Source organism: Acanthopagrus latus, chromosome 6, assembly GCF_904848185.1.
Source record: "Acanthopagrus latus isolate v.2019 chromosome 6, fAcaLat1.1, whole genome shotgun sequence".
In the NCBI taxonomy this organism is placed as follows: domain Eukaryota; kingdom Metazoa; phylum Chordata; class Actinopteri; order Spariformes; family Sparidae; genus Acanthopagrus; species Acanthopagrus latus.
The window spans coordinates 5625147-5649324 of NC_051044.1; the positions used below are offsets into that span (position 1 = coordinate 5625147).

A 24178-nucleotide genomic window follows, 5' to 3' on the forward strand; every position below is an offset into this window, starting at 1 on the left:
ACCTGCAGGTCTCGACCACATTATGTTTCTGTGGTACAGACGAATTGAAGGCTGATATCAAAGAGCCGACGCACGGCGAACAAAATCTTTATTGAAACGACGATGAAAGCCGAGTCAGAGGAAAACTCCCTGCTGCCTCCAACACTCTGTGATCACTCACTGTAAATGTCAGGCAGATGTTCAGATCATTAACGTGGATTTATGTTGATGTCAGACACTGATTACCTCTCATCAGTCTCAGCTGGGCTTCAGCATCACATCCTCCATACATTCACTTTAATGTTAAATTAGCTCGCTAACATGCTAAAGGTATCACTGCTGGTGGAGGTGACGGTGTAAAATCCAAACCTGTAAAATATTCTGTTTTATGTCAAAGAAGAGCAGCGTTTTGCTGCTCTTCTTTGACATAAAACAGAATATTTTACAGGTTTGGACTGTTTGTTAGACATTTAAAGAAGTTATTTATAAGCTGCAGACGTGCCAGGCAGCAAATACGAGTGATTTCCAACACAAACACTCTTCAGACAGAATCATTCAGGTGTCATTTCACCTGCGTTTCTGGGATGTTCTGAGAGGTTGAGCCGTTCCAGAATGAGTCCAGCTGAAGGTTTTATTACTTGAACTTGAACTTTTAAGTTCACGAATAATTTCAAATTCCAACCAACTGTGATTCATTTGTGTCAAATACTGAATCCTCTCTGGAACCGAGGTGAGTCGCCTGCTTACAAAACATAAATTACAAGTTCATTCACAGTTTCAGTGTCGCAGAAGTCTCAAACTAAATACTGAAATATTTGTACTTTAATTATATTTTTTAGGACTGCCACTGTCGTAGTGACGTTATGTTTCTTGTTATACTTTTACAATGCCAGAGTGAAGTAGACGACCTGTTGAACCTCCTTCTTGATTTATTTCAAACTGTTTTACTATGTTTACTATTAAATAGGAAGCTGATTTTCACTGTCATGTAATTTCGGGGTTTCAATGATTCACGTCTTTCATCTTTTGGGGTTTCATTCCAGCATGTTTCTGAGAAGTCTTAATCGTTGACAGTGGATTGGGATGTTCGGTCTCGGTTGACCTCTGACCTGTATGTAAACGTCACCTCTTCTTCACCTCCTCTGAGACCTTCCTGTTATATTTCCCTGCAGAGCTGCAGCAGCCTGAATGTTTCGTAGTCTGTCTCAGCTTGTTTCGGTAAAAACTCCTCCGGGTTTTCGTTCCCTTCACTGAGCAGCATTTGAATATTTAACCTGTGATGATTCCCCTCACTGTCTTTTCTTCAATATCCTGCAGCGTGTTGGCCGTGTCCTCCTTCAGACAGATGTCAGACCTGTCTCTCTCTCTCTCTCTCTCTCTCTGTCTGTTTAATACTCTCTCGCTCACTCTCTCGTCCCAGCTGCAGTACAAATCCTGGCTTTCCTCACAGCTCTATTAGCTCTGCTCCACACAGCCGCTTCCACGTTCTGAGACACACCAAGGACAAGAGACGCACACACACACTTAGTCTCATCACACAGCGACACACACTCACACACAAACACACACACACAGCTCTCCTGGAGCTCCAGCAAGAACCAGAGGAGGAGAAAAGAGGGTGGAAGAATTTGGCCTCAAGTCCTGCAGCCGCCTTCAAACTTCTGGTAAAGTAGAGTTAATGTCCTTCTGTCTGTCTGTGTTCAGCTCCTCCCTCCTGAGTGTTCGTCTGTCTGTCTGTCTGTCGCTCCGTCCGTCCGTCCGTCCGTCTGAGCTGCGATGATTCGTAATCAGTTGTTTCAGTTGCTGTAAATAATTTTCCTCACAGGTCCAAAAGAAAAGAAAAGAAAAGAATCTTCTGGCGACTTAAGCGATCCGAACCGAATCTGATCAAGACTCGTTCAATCTAACGCAGACCAGACCTGAACCAGAACCGAACCGGACCTTGAGGATCCAGATTCTTAACTTTTTGAAATGATCAACATGTCTGCTCTCTTCCTGGTTTTGATGCAGCACTCTGAAACTTTCCTTTTACCCCCCTGAGGATGTTCTGTTGTTGTGTAAGAACATCTGACAGTGAACGAGGACATTTGGAGATTCGGGGAAGTGATAATAATAACATATTTGTTCAGGTTTTGCAAAAATTACCTGGATCCAAATTTCACAGTGATTATAAGAAATAAAAACAGAATCATTTTTAGATCAACTGAAAATAAAGACCTCATTCAACAGAGTGACTTCCTCGAGGCTTTGGCAGCGTGCACACTGAGCAAAGCAAAGCAAAATGTTTTATTTTCATCAAGTTGTTTGAGAATATGATGAGACGGTTGAATTAGATTTGCAGAGCTGAAGAGTTCCCGCGTCTGATCTGCACCCTCGTCTATAAGAGATGATCAGACCAGACCCGAGTGTTTCTGCCAGATCTGATACATAACCCGACCCGAGACCCAAAGCTTCACAAAGCAAAATGTCCCGAACAGTTCGGTGCTGGTTCTTTGAGGTCAGCCCAGCAGTTTTCCACAGCAGGTACATCACTTCTGTCAGTCGTCTCTGGTGCTGCTTCTGTTTGTACTGTTCACTGCTGGACTGGATGAATCGCTCAAGCAGATGTGATATTACATCACAACAAACAGCTACAACGAAGACACGAGCAATCACCTTCTCACTACGACTGCATTTGTATGGAACAGGACGAGCAGCCATGATGAAAGACGCAGAGTGAAGAACAACATGTCCGGGAAGTCTCTACTGTTCGTGGTCAAACACAATACAAGACTGATCAGAGCGGGAAATATTCAAAAGATGAAACAAGTTGATAGAAAATACAGATCACAACGCTGCAGCTACAAAATGGTATAAAGATCTTAACAACAAACATCTCTAGAGATACTCGATTGTTAAACAAAATGCAGATAAAACTGTTCAAAAAGGACTCATGTCAGAAACTCTGTGCGAAGATACACGGGGAAAAAAAAAAACAGGAACTAAACTGGCCGCCTCGACAGATTACGTGACTATAAACGTAGACGTCAGATTCATCTCGAGAATATTTTCAAATAAGCTTTTACTCTCAAAGTGAGTCTAAGTTTAGCTTTAGTCCAAGTTCATCAACAACAAATCACCTTCATCACTGTTCTCTGTGTCTCGTCTTTTTGTACAAGGTGGAGATGTGGAGGGAGAACAGCAACATCTGAAACCCCAGTGACAACTAGAATCTGTGTGGAGCTGAAATCTTGAGGAAGTTGCTGGTGTTCACATGTAATTCTAACTATTTCCCAGGAATCCAGTTATTAAGTGAAATACTGAGGGAAACAAACAGAAACAGCAGCAGAAGAAACTTCATCTTAAGTTCTGTCTGGGTTTCGTTTTAACTCCACACAAACAGAGTCCAGAGTTATTTTTATCCTCTGTGTTCCTGCTGGAAGTCTCTCCGTCTGAGCCTGCTCATCCAGAAACTGAACTGCTGAATATTTTCCATTTCTCTCCCCTCCCTCCTGTTTTCTTTCCTCTGTCTCTGCACTCGATCTCTCTCTCTCTCTCTCTCTCTGTCTCTCTCTGTCTCCAGTCACTACTGAGTTCTGGTTTCTTATTGGCTGGTGCTGAGTCGAGGTGGGCGGGTCTCAGCACCAGCTGACGGTGAGCTCAGACCTCCTCCAGTCTGCAGAGCTGCAGACTTCAGTTTTGTTTTCATCCAGAAGAAAATGTGAATGACTAATATGATTACTGTGATGACAGTGTAGGCGGATGTCACGTGATATGTGCACTGCTCTTGATTTTTTTAAATTCTTGGTTGACAACTAATAAATAACCAATCGATTAATCATTGTAGCTCTACACTACTCTGGCCCAGAAGGTGGTGGTAATGCACCTGAAGCTGTTTGCTGGTCAGTGTTGATGTTTGGAGTTGGATTACAGCAAGTTTTAGTTGAAGGCTGATGTCAGCAGCATCAACTGATCCGAGACCAGCTATTACCGTCTGTTGTGGATAATTTCATGTGCTTTAATTTTATTTAAAGGTCTGAGTGCAGAGTCAGGACCAGACACTGGATCCAGGATTATGTCGAGAGTGAAATATATAACAATAAAAATAGTCAACCGAGGACTCAGCCTGTTATTTAACCGTATCAACACAGAGGTTATGGGTTATTTTTGTATATCGTAACTATTGTTGTTATGCTTTGATGGATTACGTATCGAGGAAAACATTTTCTCTCTCACATGATCAGAAATTTGCTGAGTGAAGACAAACAAGAGAAGAATAAAAACAACAAAAAATAAGATTAGTCGCCTGACAGAAAAAACAAATCTTAATAGACACGTCTTTGACTAACATGAAAACAGGTTACAGCTGATCCTGACCCCGAGGGCAGGCGAACATCATCTTACCCTGATATCAACTTATATATTATAAAACGCTGCCAACTTCTACCTCCATCAGACACAGAGCAACATTATTGACTAATTTAAATCATATTTGTGTCGATCTGCTGAACATTTACTCATTTTTTAGCTACGTTTTGGTCTCTATCAACTCTCAACTCTTAAGAAAACTAGCTGGATATGTCAGTTCATGGTCAGCGCCTCTAACCCCCGTGTTTCTGAATGTTTAACATCCAACCACGTCTATAGGGAGAGTTAATTGTTTTAAATGTTCCTTTTGTCTTCTGTATGTCTGATTAACCTGCTGATCTCCTTCTGAGGAAGCGGTGAAGTCTCTTCATACGCAATGCTACAAATCAAACAAGCTGACCGATCCAACATCCTGTCAGGGCAAGTTGGGCCAAAAAGAGCCTGAAATGGAACAATGGAAATTAAGTGGATATATTGATGTTATACCAAAAGAATAAAAGAAAAATAATCATGTGGAAGTTTGTTGAGTAACACCAGTGGGACTCTGTGGAGAAGCATGTTCCTGACTTCACTCTGTGCACTGATTCAATCTTTGATTGATCCAACAATAATCATCCAAGAAGTCTGTTTTAATCTAGCTGGCGTCTTAGCTGCTAAATGTTCTGTCTCCGGGGATAAAAAGCCCTCTAACATTTTCAGATTTTGAGAGAACTGTCTTTCGGTGACAAAATATGAAAAGAGTCACTAAACGGCTGGTAACTGATGGACGTCTAAATGTGGCTCGTCTGTCTCAATCTCTGTTGTTGTTATGGAGGCTGATACAGAGAACGCGTTCAATCTGCTGCATTCAGAGGGAGAATCAGACAGAAGACAAACTATCAGGTGTGTGAAGGTGTGTGCTAGCTTCAGATAACTGCTGTAATAATGACAGGACTGTTGTGTGTAGACTAGTCATTACACACACACACACACACACACACACACACACAAACACAGGGAACCCTCCATTAGGACCCTAGCAGAGAGCTATATGAGTGCCAGCGGCAGTGATAACAGTTCTTTTTTGTCTGAGAGCTGCTGCAGGTAAAATCTCTGTTTGTCGTCTGTCTATTGTTCCGCAGGTGGAGAATCAACGTGGATCTGTGTGTTTGGTTTTCAGTCATTTTAGCTTTTGTTATACTAATAACAAAAGGAAACATGACAATCAATCTTCGCTCTTCAGGATTTTATGCTTTTATTGAGAGAAAACGACGATAAAGAGAGACGGGGGGACGACAGGAATCAAACCCTGGATATATCGTTCACGGTCAGCGCCTCGAACCCGAGGCCATGCCGTGCCCCTACGTTTCTGAATGTTTAATATCCAACCATGGCTATAGGGAGAGTTAATTGTTTCGATTGTTCCTTTTGTCTTTTGTATGTCTGATTTAACCTGCTGATCTCCTCTCTGAGGAACTGGTGAAGTCCAGCGCTGCCTACTGAAATGTGTTTGTAGCATCGGGTATTACAAACTGCATCTCTGCTCGAGTTTAAATTACATTTAATATTTCAGGAAAAAAAACTTGTCTGACGCACTGAAAAAAGCAGATTTGTAAAGATCAGTACATAGAGGTATTGGATAGACACTAGTATTAACAAAAAGACTTTCTATGACTTCTGCAGTGATGAGGTGGTGGCTGGTGGTGGCCAGTCTGTGGCTGCTGGTGACCCTGACCGTCCCGGACGCCCAGGCCAAGAACAGACCTCGCAACGAGGACGGGACTCGCCGGGGGAAGAGGAGGAAGGACGGATATGGTGAGACTTTGTGCTTCTTCTTGTTAGCCACTGTGCAGTTTATTGATAAGATTGTTTTCAGTTTTATTTCAGTATCTAGAACAGAGATAGGATGTGTTTAGCCAGGACAAAGATTGGAGGGAGAAAACGCAAGCTGAGCTTCAGTGAAAGTGAAAAAACTGCCTTCCCAACAAAGAACAGTCATTGTGAAATGCCTGATTCAACTTTTTGCTTTGGCTTTGGAAAAAAATGGGAATCGTAATCGACAGTCTGAAGAAATGGCTTGTGGATGCTGTCACTTACATTTTCATTTTTACTTGAAACTTGGGACAAACAAACGTATATTAAAAGTGGGACAAATTGTATCTATAAACCTATAACAAGATCGGCCCTTGAATCTTGTGACTATCTGTCTGCTGTGTTGCAGTTTCTAGATTGATGAAATCTGATGTTACTGTGTTGCAGGTCATGGGAGGGCCAAAGCCGGGCGCACTAGACCACTGAAGATTAAACTTATTCCTGGTCTCGGCATCCCAGTGGATCCTGAAAGAAAGTCTTTGTACCTGGAGTCGACCCCGCAAGAACAGCACTCCAGCTACAACGTTATTCCAGGTCAGTGAGACCAATGCCTGTTACAGTTTAATGTCACTGTGACATCCTGTCCATTTACAACATTTTCTTCAGAGGGCTTGTAAACCAGACAGCCTGCAGAAAGCATCCCCCATTTCTCTGTCATTAGATGGTTTAAACACCTGCTAAAAGTGAAAACCTAGAGATGACCACAGTTTACTTTGTCACTGATCCACCTATCATTATGAAGATCACGTTGGGCTCTGTTGGTCTTTGTGGTCTCACTACTGGATGAGAGACCTGAAGCGTTGTTTTTTGTGTGAATGATACTTTAACACGCGTTACTACAGATCCTTGTGGAGACGTGTCGTATGAATAACACGCCTCCCAAACAGAGCTGCAACAATGATTGCTTTCAAAAGTATTGTTTCCAGATTATCCTAAAAAATAGGGGGACATATCGTTCCCAGTTTGTAGTCCAAGGTTCTTTCTTCAAGTCTGACTAACCCACAGGTTCAATTTACAGTTATATAACACAGAGACATTCAGCCAACCCTCATACGTGGTGGTTGGAACCATCGCATATTTGTAATTTTTGCTTGATAAATGATTTATCCTGTTTTGCAAAGTTGCCGAGGTTAATTTTTCTGTTGACAGGGCAATCGATTTCTCAAACATAGTTTATAAAAACGCACTACTATACGCAATGCTACAAATCAAACGAGCTGACCGATCCAACATCCTGTCAGGGCCAGTTGGGCCGAAAAGAGCCTGAAATGGAACAATGGAAATTAAATGGAAATTAAATGGATATATTAACGTTACACCCAAAGTATTAAAGAAAATAATCATGTGAAAGTTTGTTGGGTAACACCAGTGGGAGTCTGTTTATGTGCAAACAGAGAAGCATGTTCCTGACTTCACTCTGTGCACTGATTCAATCTTTGATTGATCCAACAATAATCCTCCAAAAAGCCTGTTTTAATCTAGGAAATAAAAACATGGTTTAGACTTTCAATTAGATTTAACTGGTGCACTAACAGGCGCCATGTCTGTGCAGCAAATGTCACCAGTTTTTAAAAGACAATTTAACAAGGTTTTCTCATCATTCGTATTTTTGTATCTTTTTGTGTAAACCAACATGGAAACAGGCGGAATGAATATCTGCATTTCACACTTTTAAGTGGTACATTACATGAGAGCTTTCTGGCCAATAAACTCTTAATAAAAGGAAATCAAATCTTTACCGGAATTAAACACAGGATATTTCATTTAAACAGGATGTATGAGCGCAGTGGGAGAACAGCTGAGCTCTGAGGCTTCGCCTTGTTCTCATAATGAGGCTGCTCGTTATTGGAGCTCAGTAATGTAATGACAAATCATCACATTCCAACATGAACAGAAGGGAAAACCATCTGTGGGAGAAGCACTAGTCAGAAAACAAGTCCTAAAAAATATCCAACACACAGAGATGAAGACAGAGACTCCGGAGAGGAACCTCAAAGCCACGTGGAAGCCCTTCAGCTCCCAACAATAAAGTCAGCATTATGTGATTAGAGGGGAAGGTGGTGTTGGTGGATGCCTGTTGCTGGGAGCTGCAGTGGGATTTTCTTTTCATGTAGATGTAAACCATCTGACTGTTGTTTGGGATATGAGAACATGCCTCTGTGTTCAGACAAGCTGGCAAAACTGACGTAACAACAACCACACAAACCAGAGAACAGTTTACAGAGAGATCAACATGACAAGCGGTCGGCTCTTTAAACAAACAGTCAAAGCTGCTCAGGTCGACACACTTGTCAAACCCCAGACTGATTGCACAATGTGACCATCGCATTGTGAATTACAGTTTTACTGCTGTTGTTGAAGTAACAACTACCTAATTCAGGACGCAGAGCTGCAGTGAAAACAGACCGCCAGCAGACAACACGTGCGCGCTGTGTTTCCCTGAAGCGCAATTATTGGGTGGAGCGAGTGTTCCAGTAATCACTTTCGTCTCCGTTGGGTAGGGATGTCATGATGTCTTCACTTTTATTTGGCCTTTTAATGGCTTCATTTGGAGGACAGGACATGGAAAGAGAGAGAGAAGACGGATGACATGCAGAAAAGATTCACAGGAGGACGCAGCTGCTACACGTGTGCTGCACGCTCTGCCAACTGAGCAGCTGAGGTTCACCCGGGGTGTCACGATATTTTATTCTAAATTGAAAATCAATCAAAACCAGCTTTCACTATCTAATTCAAAATGTTGCCGGTCAACCTACTAGTCTTTCACTGAAGCTTTCAACAGTCTGACAGGTGATTGTATAGAACACATCATTATTATCACTGTTAGCTGCAAACAAAAAGCAAGTAAGTGGACCTGATTGGTCATAGTTCAAGTATTAATGACCAAACTACAAAATGGAAACCAGAACTTGTCCAATACAAAAATCCTCTGTATTCATATCCAGATATCTGATTACAGAATTCAAGTTACAGGGTACATTTTTGTTTGCATTTCATCAACTTCTACCTAAATTATTATTCACTGGAAATACCTACTGTCCTCATTCTCTTCATCAACCTTCAGTGCATCGGACCTCAGATAAATTAAGCAAAGATTTTTCCCTAAATTGTAATTGTAGATTACATCATCCACACAAGATTGTAAAAAAAAACCAAAAACAATCTTGGCACTCATTTATTTTGCAAATCTTCAAATGTCTTGTTTTGTCTGACAAACAGAGCAAAACCCAAAGATTTTTACAAGGATATAAAACAGAAACAAGCAGAAAATCCTCTCAGGGAAGATGCTGGGAGCTGGAATGATTCATGTTTTTGCTTGATTATCAAAACTGCTTTCAATTCATTGTTCGCCACTCAATCAACTAATTGTTTCACTGCTAGTAAAACACATAGAAAAATGAAGTCAAGACAATGGAAAGACGGTGCCACAGGAGAGTCTGATTGCTGTATTATTTATATAAAACCCTACAATTTACTCAACGATGAAGAGAGAAAAGAAAAGCTCTAAAGTATGATGCTGTGTGCGCTGCAGCAGAGATGACAGGGTGACAGTCTCAGTAAAAAGGACAGAGATAAAGGAGTCCGTACTTAAGAGAAATAGCCTGAGCCTCTTAACTACCTGTGTTCCTATGGACCTAACAAAGAGCATACCATTAGAAAGGATAGATGACAGGCAGGGCAGACCTAAAATAGACACAAACAGCCTCTTCCTGCTGTATCATAGTGGTTTACGGTCTGTTTTACTGACTCACTACCAGTCACAGCCTCGTCCTGTTACAAGCTGGAGTTAATGCACAGGGAGGAGTGGAAATGCTACAAACCACTGCTTTGTCTGGTTCTGATGATAAAGTACAGGCTTCAGATTTGACCATACGCACACAGCAATTAGTTCAGCAAGGCCTGTTGTTGCTGCTGCTGCTGCTGAGGAGGATGACAAGGGTCGACATGTGACGTGTGACCCTCCTTGAATTTGCCTTGTTAAGACATCTGAACATTGACTGGTCTAGGCAGAGTTTTCTCAAGGCGGCCAGAGGATGACCCCAGTTTTACTGTTGCTGTAGGTCCTAATTCCCCTCTGACTCCCCTTGGCATTTGGGGGAAACGGCTAATTCTGTCATAAATGATTTTAGCCAGTTTTAACCAGTTCAGCTGATCTGATCCAACTTAATGTGTAAAATAAACACAACCCAAAACAGAGGTTGGCAGTCTCTATAATTATAGAATTAATCTAATAATTTGGACTGAGATGTAACAGCATTTGATGTTTTTTTCTTCTTGTGTAGTACGACTACACTTGGGCTAAGCTTTTACTAAAACCTACATCTATGAAATAATAGACATTCAAGATTCAGCACTTAATAGGATCACGTTGGCATCCACTGTCTGTGTCTTTTTTGAGGATATGAAGCTCTGTAAACTGTTTTTATACCTGTGTTGTGTTTCATATTGTATCAGGTTGGCCTCCACTGCCACATTACTGATGTTTACTTCTTTTGCATCTTAATCTTATAGACAGAAATAATAATAAAAACAACATACTGCTGTCCTAAATCCCAAATTAAAAACATTTGAACTGTTGTAAACCACTGAAGTGACTGTAATGTGTGTGTGTGTGTGTTGCTTCAGGTAAGGAGGGCCAGTGTGTGTACCAGGGCCTGACCATGTTCGACCTGGCCGTCTGGTCTCCAAAGCCCTGTGTGACTTGTCTGTGTACCGGAGGGCGGGTTGTTTGTGATGAGATCACCTGTCCCATAACGCACTGCCATTTTCCCTTCACCCCCGCCGGGGAGTGCTGCCCCGTCTGCATGGAGTCAGGTAGAAACACAACATGTGGCAACGCCATGGTACAACATCACAAGGCTACAGAGATGAGCAATGTTTCTGACAATCAGGACCAGTGACGGGTTTCATTCAACGCCTTACATCATAAAAACGTTACAACTTATATGATTGAATTGTTCAGTTGCCTCCTGGAAAGAAATGAAAAGAAACAGCCTCCGTCTCTGAGGCCTCAGCATGTTGCTTCCTGTTTCAATCATGGCTTTAATAAAATGTGCCCAGCACATTTTGGGTCAGATCAACACACATGTTGTAAAAGTTTAAACATGTCTGTATGTTGGGAGAAACCACATGTTGTTTTCAGAATGTCCAGTGTTTGTTTCACTTTTACTGTCAATTCAGTCTCAGCTAAAATCAAAACTGGATGTATATCTGAATTGTTGAAAAGCAACATTACAGTGAGATGTGTGAACATGCTGGAGGCAGAAAACAAACCAAACTGAGTGTGAGTTTGTGGGAACGTTAACACCAACAGTTGTTTTGTGCTATGATCTGCACAAATGACAAAATAATTGCTCACTATTCCAAGAAGGAAACCCCCATGTTAGCTCAGAGTGGATAATAGCTATCATCATCTCGTAATCTATCTACGACCTTAAGTCCAGGGGTCTGACCTCGGATTTTAATAAGGTGGTAGACTGTTTTGTACAAAAACAGGTGAGGAGGAAACACCTGTTTTACAGTCTGACAGCTCACACTGTTACTCTGTGTTTATGGCTGTGTAGGAGCTGAGCAGTGCAAACGTTAGTCAGCCTCTGTTTTATACATTTATTGTTTCGCTGTGGGGCTTCCTGGCAGCTGAAAGAAGTGGCAGACTGATGGTTTTGGATAGTAAATGCATTACGTTCTCAAAGACAAACATCACCAACAGGCGTGTAGAGTTTCTCACACACTCCAGTCATACAACCCTCTGTGTTTTTTTCTGCATTAAGACATCTGGCATAATTTGATGGGGAGGAGCTATAACTTCAGTTCTCCCTTCTTGTTTTACATATAAATTTTCCTCCAAATAGATTTTGAATACTGCAATTTTCCATATATAAACAACCAAGACTCTCTGGCACTGAGTTTTCTCCCTTCTTGCTGAGCGTGCATCCTTCATTGTAAACAGGAAACTGTGAACCACTGTGAAATTATGGGAAATACATTACAGCAGTTGAATTGACAGTAGATAACTCATTGCTCACAGTCATACACTGGACAGTCACTATATGGATGCATGAAGGTGAAGCAGGAGAACCTCAAAATCATTTTGTTGAGGACTTATCACTGTATGTAGATAAATACAGCATTAACCATCGAAACATGTACATATCTATAAACTGTTCACTGTGTATAGATGATGTTTGTGTATGTTTGGAGTTAACTGTAAAGGTAAAACAAGAAAAGCTGTTTTATACTCGGAAAGATTTGTTTATTAGTGTCAGGGAACAACTTTGCAAACGGACCTCTGAATTGCTGCTCACATCTCAGATTCGTTCAGTTCTACAGTATTTGCTGTTGGTACATAGTTCTATGATTATGAAACAGCATTCGGTGAGACAGGTGAGCTGAATATCAGGTGGCAAAAACATGGGCAAACACAAAAGGACCAACTTTACCTGGCTGTGCTCATAGTAGATAGAGTTCACTAATCCAGACTGGCCTACAGCAGCAGTCTGCTCTGTAGCTACAACGAGCTGGTCTCGTGTCTGTCTGTCTGTCTACAACACTAACACAAAGCCGTCTCTGTCTGTCCACCTCCTGTCTGTCTGTCTGTACCAACCTCCATCTCTGTCCTGACTCACTTTCTCTTTAGTTTCTTTATTTTTCCTTTTTCTCTCTTCTCCCACTCTCATTTTCTCCTCTCTCTTATTTCTATCCCCTTCTCCTGTCTTCCATCTTCCTACACTGTCTTTTTCCTTCCACTTGACCACTTCCTGTCCCCTGATTGGCTGCCCCCACATCACCCTACTGCACCCACCCCAGACCATGACCTCAGCCTTGACATTTCTGGTGACTCCCCAGTTTACAACCACCGTGACAAGTCTGTGATGCCAATGACCCAAGAGGAGATCCAGCGAATCCTCTGGCGGGAGGAAGAGGAGCACCGCGAGGAGGAGGAACGCCTGAGGAGGAAGGATGAGGCGAGGAAAAAGCGGAGGAAGCAGAGGAAGGAGCAGGCAGAGATACAAAGGAAAATAGTAGAGGAGAAGAGGAGGGAGGAAGAGGAAGCACTGAGGCTGCAGACAGTTAAAGAGGAGGAGGAGTGGAGGAGGCAGATTGAGGAGCTTGAGAGGAAAAGACAAGAGGAGGAAGACAGGAGGCGAAAGGAGGCAGCAGAGAGACAAGCATGGGAGCAGGAAAGGAAGCTAGAGGAGGAAAGGAGGAGGCAGGAGGAGATATTGAGGCAAGAATTACTGGCTTTCGTCGAAGAGGAGGATGAGGATTGGTTGGAGGAGGTAGAGAATAGACGGGAGGAGTTAGAGGAGCAGAGAGAGAAGGTAGAGGAGTTACGGGAGGACCGGCTAGAGGAGGTAGAGGAGCAGCGGGAGGACCGGCTGGAGGAGGTAGAGGAACGACAGGAGGACCCGCTGGAGGAGGTAGAGGAGCGGCGGGAGGACCGGCTAGAGGAGGTAGAGGAACGACAGGAGGAGCTGCTGGAGGAGGTAGAGGAGCGGCAGGAGGAGGTAGAGGAGCAGTTGGAGGAGCTGCTGGAAGAGGTAGAGGAGCGGCAGGAGAAGCGGCTAGAGGAGGTAGAGGAACGGAAGGAGGAGGATGAAGAGGTGTGGCTGAGAGGAGATGTGTTTCAGATGCCCTCAAAGGAGCTTGAAGAACCCGAGGAACCAGACTTCCTCCCTGCTCCGATCCCAAGACCTCCTGCTGCGACGGAGGACGAGTTGAGGGAGACAGAAGCAGAGGTGGAGGAGTTGGAGGAGGATGGGGACGAGAGGGAGGTGGTGGTGGAGGACAGAAGAGGCCTCCCTCCAGGCTGCGACATCTCTGATGTCACGGTGACATGCGACAACGCAAAACTGATCCACTTTCCTCCTCTGGCCATACCTGAGCTCAAATCTCTCAGTCTGGAGGGTAAGTTAAGCGCACGACAAGACGAGCTGGAGAGAGCGCCACCCAGTGTTAGCAGAATATTTAGCACCTAACACATACACCAGTAGTGTGAGGGTACTTATCAGAACGGACCAAACTACAGGTTTGTTAGATCTACAGCTAACCACATTCAGGCATTTTAACTATGTGGAATCAGAATTATATATATATATAAAAAAAACAAACAAACACTGAGGCCAAATCCAGTAGGAAACAGAAACCAACTGAGAAACACAGACAGTGATTTGAAAACACATATGAGGCACACGGAAAGTTTTCCTGCTCTCAGTGTTAACCGACTAACTTTCTTCTAACCTGCAGGAAACAACATCAGCAGCATCCCAGCTGAAGCCTTTAATGGTATCCCCAACCTGGAATGGATCAACCTGAAGAAAAACAAACTCACCTCTGCCGGCATCGATGCTAAAGCCTTTAAAGTAAGAAATAAAAGCCAAAACCACTTAAAGACCTATAGACATGGCTCAGACCAACATGATTAATGAAGAGGCAGCAGTTTTGCACACATGACCATTAAATACTTTCCAGTATCACCAAAATCTGTGTATGTGTGTGTGTCAGCGTCTGAAGATGCTACGGCGTCTGTACTTGGACGGCAACCTTCTGGAAGCCGTGCCTTCAGGCCTTCCACCCACCCTCCAGGAGCTGAAGATCAATGAGAACAAACTGAGAAGAATCCACAAAAACAGCTTCCGAGGTACCACAGCATCCCATGATACACCAACACACTGACATCGGCTTTAAGGTCACAAAACACTCAGTCTGCTCTCAACAAAACCTGCCTCAAAATGACATGAAGCAATCCCCACTCGGTTAGTCTTTCTGAAATGTTTATATTTCACAACATTTTTGCGAACATCAGAATGAAACAGATCCGTGTGTCTCTCTGCAGGAAACCCTCTTTGTCCAAGTGCAGGACAGACGTCAGGCAGTGATATTAACCAGACAACACTAGGGAGTTTAATTTTTTAGTTTGGCCAACTCCCTGAGATAATGTTAATTAAATACAGCTGACTAAAGTTGGCAGCGACAATCAGTATTTCATCTGGTGTATATCACCGTTTGTCAACTAAAATCTTTCTCTCTTTAGATCACAATCATTAATAACGTAACGTAAAGGGCCTGATTGTAATCATGTTTTGTGATATTTGAAAATTGCTCAAAGATGCAATTTCAGCATAGAAACAATTGGGACCTCTTTGTGTGATCAGCAGCAGAATAGTTTTTGTTTTTCTCTGGAGAGAAACTGGTGCCAGCTCTACTTGTCAGCACTGCTGGAACTGTGCGTCTCACAGTTCTGCTAAAAGTTCCATCAGTTCCAACTTTGTCATTTGGTTGAAGGCTTTGGAAACCCTCTGCTGTGGGATTTTATTTAAAAAAAGTTTTTGGGTGAATAACAAACTCATCAAGCTCAACTTTGATCTCGTTTGTTGGTGACCTTTCAGTGCACATGACAGCTGTCTGTGAGGTAACATGTAGGAGAGCGATTGTTGGATGAAGCCAAAACACTTCTTGCTCTAAAGACTTTGACTCCTCTGTCTTCTGTCGAGTCGACAATCATCATCCTTTGTGTTACTTGTCTTTTTTCTTTTTTACGTTAGATGTGTTGTCTTGTTCATCAAATACATTTCGTCTGCAGTTCTGCTTGACAGATCAGCTGTTTGACTTCTATAGTGTAACAGATGTGCCTTTGCTGCACTGACGAGTTTCCAGTTCTGTGACAGTAATGTTTATGTATTTTCAATCTTTCAGATTTGAGCAGCCTCGTGATTCTGGAGCTGGAGGCAAATCTGCTGAGTGAGGGGAATGTAGATCCTCTGGCCTTCTCTCCCCTCATCCAGCTCTCTTATCTCCGACTGGGCAGAAACCACTTTCGCACCGTACCACAAGGCCTTCCCATGTCATTGCTGGTATGAACTGTATCTGTCTGGCTCTTATGTCTTCATTCCACATCCTTAAACAAATACTGGTTTGGTGTGATGGTGCCACCAGAAAACTCTGCTAGGCAAAACTATGTATCATGTCCCAAAGCTCCTCAATGGCTCTATAAAGCTCAAAGAGGCTGTGAGCAGTTGAAAAGCTTAACAAATTTCAATACATCCACCAACACCATATAGTCTCGAATAAAATCCATCAGGCATTCAGTTACATTATCAGAGGCCTTCTGAGCAGCAGTTAGTCATTCAGTCAGGAATTTAGGTTTGCTGATGCGTCAGTATTTTCCTTTTGGCTCTGATGTTTAAGACTTCACCACTGAGTAAACTCCGCTTCTACCTGTGGGAAACCAGTCCACCCAACTTGTAATTACGGCCCCTGGTTAACCACAAAAAGTGGAGAACACCAGCGACATGCTGCTGCTGTAAATCCACCCTAAAAACCAACTTCACGTTATGACCTTGGAAGAGTTTCTACACACACCCTGTAAATCTAAAACTCCAAACCTTTCTTGTCAGCAGTATTTTATGTGAAGTCCTAATTAGGTCTTGGATTTCAGGATTTATTGGACTGTATAGCCCACGGTGATAATTATCATGATTTGAGGATGATTTAGAGTAACACCCAGAATATCTCAGTACGTGTCTGGTGTTCGTTCCAAGCCTGTCTGTTGATTATGTTTCCAGTTTTAACAAAGACAGGTCGAACCAACGTGAATTTAGTTTTGAGGTGGATTATAGGTGTACAACCTGAAACAGTCCCAACAAACCACTTACTTGTCTGCCAAGATCTCTTAACCAAAAGCACTCAGTTAAGACAACTGTTAAATGACAAAGTTGTAACGCCCCCCCACTACTGCTTTCTTTAAAAAGTAAAAACGTATGACACTTTGGGATCAATTCCATCCTAGTAATAGTCCTCGCATGATATCAAACATTTGGTTCCTGTTTTCTGCTTTTCTGGCTGTCGTTCAGGAGCTGTATTTGGAAAACAACCTGATTGAGGAAATCTCAGAGACAGTTTTCAATCAGACCCAGAATCTGAACATAGTTTCTCTGAGACACAACAGGCTGGATGAGACCAGGATTGCCCCGATGGCCTGGTTCAGCCACAGGTCAGTCAAAAAGAAAGTTGTCACTAGAAGCAATTATTCTTCAGCATAACAGAAATGTACTAACAATATAACAATCACCATGTATTTTCTCATTTCCATTTATAATAAATCCTTCCTTCCATTATCTTTTTGCTACTGTACAGAAATCTGGAGTCCATCGACCTTTCACATAATCAGCTTTACCTGGTTCCATCCTACCTACCCAGATCTCTGGTGCATCTAGTGCTGGTGGGAAACAACATCGAGCGGATACCAGGTAAAGTGTTGATCCGTAGGAAAGGGGACTGGTTTAAATGTTGGAGGACTTCAACAACTTTTAGGTCAAAACAAAATTCTGTCTGCACATCAAGTAGTATCTGATAGACAGGATAATTATAGCAATATTAATTAACTTTTATTAAGCACTCACTTTGTTTGGTTTGTTTTTGTTTCCACTGTTCTCTGCATGTTTCAGATGAGGGTCCTACTAGAAGTAAATTTAGGCACCAAACTCAAGTTTAAGGTACTTTCTGGGGTTGGCCGCTTAACTGTTGACTGTGATTGCTTCAGCTGATACAAGACCATTTTACAAGACAACAATAACTCCAACAACACAGCACTAACTATAGTTTATGGAGCAGGACAACCAATAGTGAGGAGGAGCAACAGATAATGCCACTTGGGCAACTAGCATTTTGAGCTTGTTAATTAATAGTCGAGAAGGTAATTCAGACCAGACGAGTCTGAGTCAGACAACTGAAGAGGAAGATAATGAGAAGACTTCTCATCGTCTTGTAGGAATGGGAAAATATGAAACAGACCAACAGTACAAGAAACATTACAGATATCAAAAAAAGATTATCGGAAAATAACAAATCACAGTGAGTGCAGTGGAGCAAACAATGTTGAAACGAGCTGAAAAGCTGGACACAGGTTTCAGAAACTGACTGGCTTTTTCCAGCCCCGAGGGGATCTGGCTTCTCTGTCAGGCATCGTATCTCATTTTCATGCAATGTGAAAGATAATCATAATCAATATCAGTTCCACCATCTTTGTCCCAAAATCTCTTACTTCAATAGCCCATTAATCAGATGATCCAATCAACTGCTAGTAGATTGTAGAAAAACGTAGTAGTGAAATTGTGGCCTTCGATCCCTCTGCAGGTTATGTTTTTGCCCACATGGACCCTGGTATAGAGTACCTCTACCTCTCCTACAATAAACTGGACGGGGAGGGAATCGAACCCGAGTCGTTTTTCGGCTCGTACAACTCCATGGTGGAACTGTGTCTGGACCACAACCAGCTGATCACTGTGCCGTCTGGCATCAACGAGATGACCAACTTACACTTTCTCAGACTCAACAATAACAAGATCAGGTATGAAGTCACCATCCACATCATATCCATCTAACAGACCAAACTTTTACTGTGTTTTTGAAGTGACGTCTTCCAGGCAAGATTTCAAGACTGAAAGTTCCATGTTCCTGCATGCAGTTTCGCATTATGACGATCATTTCTGGGAAATATCAGGATCTCAGTTTAAGTGTTTTTCATCCATCCGTTTTCCAACCCACATATCCCAACACACAGGCACTGTAGTTTCTGTAAATATCATCAACCTATCACAGGGGATCCATATCTCAAGGATGAGTCCATATTTATCAAAACTTTAAGCCCATTATCATCATTTCAACTAGTTATGATGATATGCACAAGTCAAGTTTATCAGGACAGAGAGTTTCATGCGTATGTTGTACACATTGAAGAGGAAGAATACTTCTGATTAGATGGCTTCATTTGACCAAATTAATTGCCGAGATCTGGGATCACATGGCATTCATCAGCCTCACGTATTAACTTGATCTTAATCAGTAGAATAGTATCACTGCTGGCTGTAATGATGGAAAAAAAACCCCACGGAAATAAGACCAAAGTTTTAATAAACAGGTCAGAAATTATAAAGTAACACATCAAACAAAAATGTTAATATTGGTATATCTTATTTATTTATTGCACAATGAGAATAACGACTGAGATTTTCTCCCTCAAACTCAAAAGACAACAATAATAAAAAAAAAAGGACCTTGTCTTGGATTTAGTTAGCAGAAGCCTCCAACAGAAATACAATAAAACCAGGTGATGAAAGACAGAAGACAAGGGACAACCAAGACTCCCACAACAGACCAGAGACAGACCAGACAACTGACTCATTCATCACAGTCCGCCAGACAATATTAAAGCTGAAAGTTCACTGGACGGAGAGTTGTCTTGACAACGAGGAATCAAAACAAGTTGATTCATATTTCCACCTGAGAGTCACCCTGAATCACCTCTTACTCACTCACAGGTCCGTGTGCGGGACACACAGTGGTCCAGGTTGTCGCAGGAGTTTATGTAAAAGCATTTTTACAATTTAAAACACTGCTCTAAGATCCATCTGCACTGCCAAGTTGGCCGTCTCTTCAGGTAGTAAACTAACCAGCCACTGAGCTAATTCTGCAGATTATTTTAACACATGTTGTACAGTACAAAACAGTGACAATAACCTACATTATATAGGAAAATAAATGAGCAGCAATGAATACAAGCTTGGAAGTACGATTAAGCAGGGTTAGGGTTCAACAGCCTGGAAATTCTTCTTATTTTATTTTATTAGTCAGATAGTATTCAAGACACAATCAATCTCAACTATTATGATAATAAAAGCCAAACCTTACTTAGTTACAGCTTTTCAGATGTGAAGTTTTGCGGCTTATCTTGTCTTATGTGACGTATACTGAACACATTTGGACGCTGTTGACAGAAAATGCAATCTAAACAGATATTTCTGAGAGTTTTCCGATAAATTATTATAGACCGAATGATTAATTAATCATTTGTACAAATAACTGATTCTAGATATAATAACATTTTTATCTAACTGCATCCTGATACTGTGTCTTACAGGAGTATCCCTGAAGACAGCATCTGCGACCCGAACCACAGTGGAGACGCCAATCTGGTGGCCCTGAGGCTGGAAAACAACTACATCGACCCGCAGAAGATCTCACCGACAGCTTTTTCCTGTGTGCGCTCTTCCTCCAGTGTGATCTTAAAACCCCAGAAAACCAAGTGACCTGAGTTCACACAAAACGAAAAAACTAAAAGACACTTGAAACCCTCAGAAACATGAGGGCAAAGATTTTGGGTTTTAATGTGCCAAAAAAAAGTCAAACTAGAAGATTTTTTTTTTTATTGTCACCAGCCTCTCCTCAAACGTTATGTTTCTTAAATTACACTCAAAATAAGAAAAAAGGAGGCTCTCACATGTCTGATGTAAAGGTTAAACATGGAAAAAAAAAACTGTCAAAAGACAGTTTCTGCTGATGTAATATGCCTTATGGGAATGTACTGCAGTGTCATATCCTTGGACTGAACCCTTCTGAGCTTCATAAAGTAAGACTTTCTTCTTTTCTAACCCCAGTACACCGTTTAAGGTCTGGTAAGTAGATTTGCAGTGTTGCCTGGCCCAGGTTAAACTGGTGTGAAGGTGACAGAACACCTTCAGACTTCAAAATTAAACACATCTGTCTTCTTTAATGAAATGTTAAACTCTCTAAAACGGAAAGAATTCCAGCACCATACACAGTAAAATGAAAACGCCAATAAAGAAAATGGAAAGAATTCTATGAAGTGAGACCGCAAGCCCAGCACATTATTTTTAACAACCTCACTACCTTTATGTTCCATTTCTCAGCTCTATTTCTTCCAGCGCTTCCTTTCACCCTGACACGAAAAAAAAAAGGACTGTAAGTAGTGAGATCACATGTGACACATCGTTCAAGGACCTTGTGTTAAAGACTGAAACCAGTTAAAGGAGAGTTGTTGGCAAACTCTTCCTTCTTACCGATAAAAAGACAGAAAAAGATAGAGAAGCTCATTTATTCCTTTTGAAGGCTGGTCTGAACCATCTGAATATCTTTTAATGCGAATAATGTCTATAAGAAGGCAAAAAACAAAACAAAAAACAAATTGTGTCTTCTTGTGTGCACACGTAACTTCCTCTGGTGCAAAAAAAGCAGATTTATTCCTGATGCTAGGCAGTCTCACTATATGGCGTAGGTTTTTCTTTAAAGTACAGTGTCATATTTTACCTGTTGATGGCTCCAGGTATCGAACTTGTATGACTGGGTCAGATTGTACTTTAATGATATTCCCTACAGTAACAGTGACGCCGGGCCACACATACTTGAATAACTATTACATCCAGCTGACATCTATTTCCCTTTGTCTCATTACTAAATATGAGACGATTTCTCTGCAGCTGGTGTGTTTACGAGGCTTTGTGCGTTGTTGAGTCGCGATCTCAGTTAGCAGAGTGTTTGAGGCTATAGAGTTAATGGAGGTGAGTATGGCTGCAGTATGTGGACTGTGAGGTCTGAGAAAGAGAAAAATTCTGGGAAAACCCTCGAACAAACGCCTGTTTATAGTGAAGGTCTTTCCAAGAACTCTCCTCAAGCAGAACAGAGGTGAGCTGAGGGAGGACCAACTGGCTGTGGAAGTATTTTTACTACTATAAATTCCCATTTTAAAAGTTTTCTTTCAATTATCTGCTCCATATACCTCAACACAGAAACATAATTCAACCAGACTGTGGCTCGATGAACCTGTGTAACAACCTGTGTAACTGTGGCATCATGTATCAATAAGTCAACACTGACAGTGGATGAAAGAAGGTTTCTGCAGCTTGGAAGAGTAAATTCTTTATGCATGTGCAGAGATGTTGATTAAATGCTCTTTCAGTACTTACAGATGATACTGTTGCTCTAAAGAGTATTGAATAAAGGTACAACTTGTCCAAAAATCATAGTCAAATTTACGGTGAAGAACTTGTTATATGACAAATACCAAAAATGACTTGAAAATTTGATGAATTTGAACTTTTGAATTGAAATTCATCTGCCCTTCACTTTGCTCTTGGCTGGCCAACAAGCATAAATCACACAAAATAATGTTTATCTGATTTTATATACTACAGATTATCACAATGTTACGGTGCAAAACTCAAATAAACTTCACAATGTTCCTATTACTGCCTTATTGATGAAGTCTCACTCTCTACATTCATTATCCATTTGAAAAGAAACACTTCAGGATTAACACGTCACATTTTCTGGTCACTGTAAGACTAAGGTAAAAGTATAATCATTACACGCACAGCACTGGTAGTCATGTTCATTATGTTTCAAATGGCATTAACATATAAACTCAGATAGAAAGCAACAAGGCATCTTTGTAACTGGGAGGGTCTGCAGCAGGATCTGTGCAGTAACTGGGACAGTGATCGACCGCATGTGAGCGAGATGTTGTTGTCCATTTTGATTCGCCACCAATCTGAGTGGAACATAAGTAAAGCCCAACCAAAACTTGTTTTTTTGAGGCTGAATACAGATACAGACACTTAAAAATCTGACAGACGTGTTGGGTCGATATCAATTTTTTTAAAATAAACGCATATCTTGACCAACATAGGTACTGAGCAGGACATTAACAGTGTAATAATAAACTTGTCAGTGCTCTCTGGTGGACAAATTAAGAACATACATACATACATTTATGTATTACTCCAATCAAAACAATTACTTTCATTATTAACTTTCACACTGTGACTAATATTGTACATTAATGTCCAGTTGACAACATTTTTTTTTTTGCCCTTTGATCTGCTGGTACAGAGAATCAAAGTCACACCCCTTCCTGTTTTTCCTCATGGGACCTTATTTGGAAAAACGTTATTTTCCAGTCAAACCCGAAACTTAAACATTGTAAAGCTGCTCCTGTATTTTAGCAGCTCACAGAACTGACTAACTCCCTTTCACTTAACTGCAGTTGTCAATATGACTTGATTCATTTAGGTTTTCATCTTTTTTTTCATCTGTGCAGAGTTGGAGGCAATGTTAGGGTTAGTGATGTACGTTGAGTGAGACGACATAGTTCACTGAGCAGTTTAACAAAACGCTAGATGGTATTCTATTTTATTAACGACAAACTGTGACTGTCTTGACTTGGAAATCAGTGGTCTGCAGTGTTTTAACTCCACCCCTTAGGCACAGAATGGATCCTTGGTCACCATCCACAACTTTTGATAATAGAAATAACAATATAGCCATGTGTAATGTGTAATGGGCTGAAGTGTAGTGCTTGGTGGAAACGAGGCTACACTGTATGACTGTGATAGACTGATTTATTAGATAGCTTTAGCTCCTGTGAATTTAATTTCATCAGCTGCTCAGGTTCTACCTTAAAATTTATGACAGTATGCCTAAAACTACATGCATGAGGACTACAAGAAGATTTGTTGTTGTTTTAGGTCAATATTTGGATTTCTAGTGTGAGGAACACATACACAAACACCCAAAATAGTACAGAACCACTGCTCTCTGAGTCCAATTTGGAATAAATCGAGTAGCAGTCATAAAAACTCCACAGGTATTTATGATTTGCTTTACAAAATCCAACTGATTCAATCGCTGCACTATTCGAGCAGTGATGACTGCTTTATAAATCTTATTGTCTGGAAATTTTTCTAACCTTTCTTCAAAAACAAAAATGATGATTCATGAAAAAATTTCATGAATCATGAATCTTAGAAGCCACAGCTTGATAATCTGGGAACTGCTGTCAATGATCACAACGCCAGACTCCACTTTGAATTGATGAAAAACTCAGAGCGATGATTCAGAGGTCTGGAATCAGACTACGCAAGCCTCATGTTCCCATCTGGAACACTGTACAACTTCTGGAGGCTTTTTAGGATTAGACACATGTTGACAACGAATGGAGCCATTCAGGTGTACAGTATGAGTCACAAATCCGAACAAGAATTTAGGTTGTATTCCACTGGTTTCCCTGATCCCCTTCACTGTCAGCACACGCAGCACATTGAAGAGTTCATTCATTTGCTTTCGTGTTGTCAAATTAGCACCTCAGTCCTCAGGGAGGTGGTGGAGCCATAATGACTACTCAAGAATGAGTCATGATAAAATGTGG

The 24178-nt window shown here is 41.5% G+C and overlaps 2 protein-coding genes across 5 annotated transcripts in view; one reads left to right on the forward strand and one right to left on the reverse strand.

Moving 5' to 3' along the window:
• LOC119021584 (centromere protein P) overlaps nt 1-24178 on the reverse strand; it is an 82960-nt gene that overhangs the window by 3613 nt on the left and 55169 nt on the right. The window lies entirely within an intron of this gene.
• Nucleotides 417-22219, forward strand: ecm2 (extracellular matrix protein 2, female organ and adipocyte specific). 3 transcript variants are annotated; one of them, XM_037101944.1, is made up of 12 exons: nt 417-1643; nt 5989-6120; nt 6565-6711; nt 10804-10992; nt 13024-14085; nt 14425-14540; nt 14683-14818; nt 15874-16031; nt 17031-17170; nt 17314-17426; nt 18313-18526; nt 20096-22219. In XM_037101944.1, the coding sequence occupies exons 2-12, from the start codon at nt 5991-5993 to the stop codon at nt 20262-20264; spliced, it is 2574 nt and encodes an 857-aa protein (XP_036957839.1). In that variant the 5' UTR covers nt 417-1643; nt 5989-5990; the 3' UTR covers nt 20265-22219. The 3 variants fall into 3 exon arrangements, with proteins under 3 accessions (XP_036957839.1, XP_036957838.1, XP_036957840.1); XM_037101943.1 differs by having other exon boundaries at nt 418-1643; nt 12985-14085; XM_037101945.1 differs by lacking the exon at nt 10804-10992 and having other exon boundaries at nt 418-1643.

Bases quoted from the DNA above. Each gene is read 5' to 3' on its own strand.
- ecm2 (XM_037101943.1), top strand. From the start codon at position 5,991: ATGAGGTGGTGGCTGGTGGTGGCCAGTCTGTGGCTGCTGGTGACCCTG. The intron at 14,541-14,682 runs GTAAGAAATAAA...TGTGTGTGTCAG, and splicing joins TCGATGCTAAAGCCTTTAAA to CGTCTGAAGATGCTACGGCG. The intron at 16,032-17,030 runs GTATGAACTGTA...GCTGTCGTTCAG, and splicing joins GCCTTCCCATGTCATTGCTG to GAGCTGTATTTGGAAAACAA.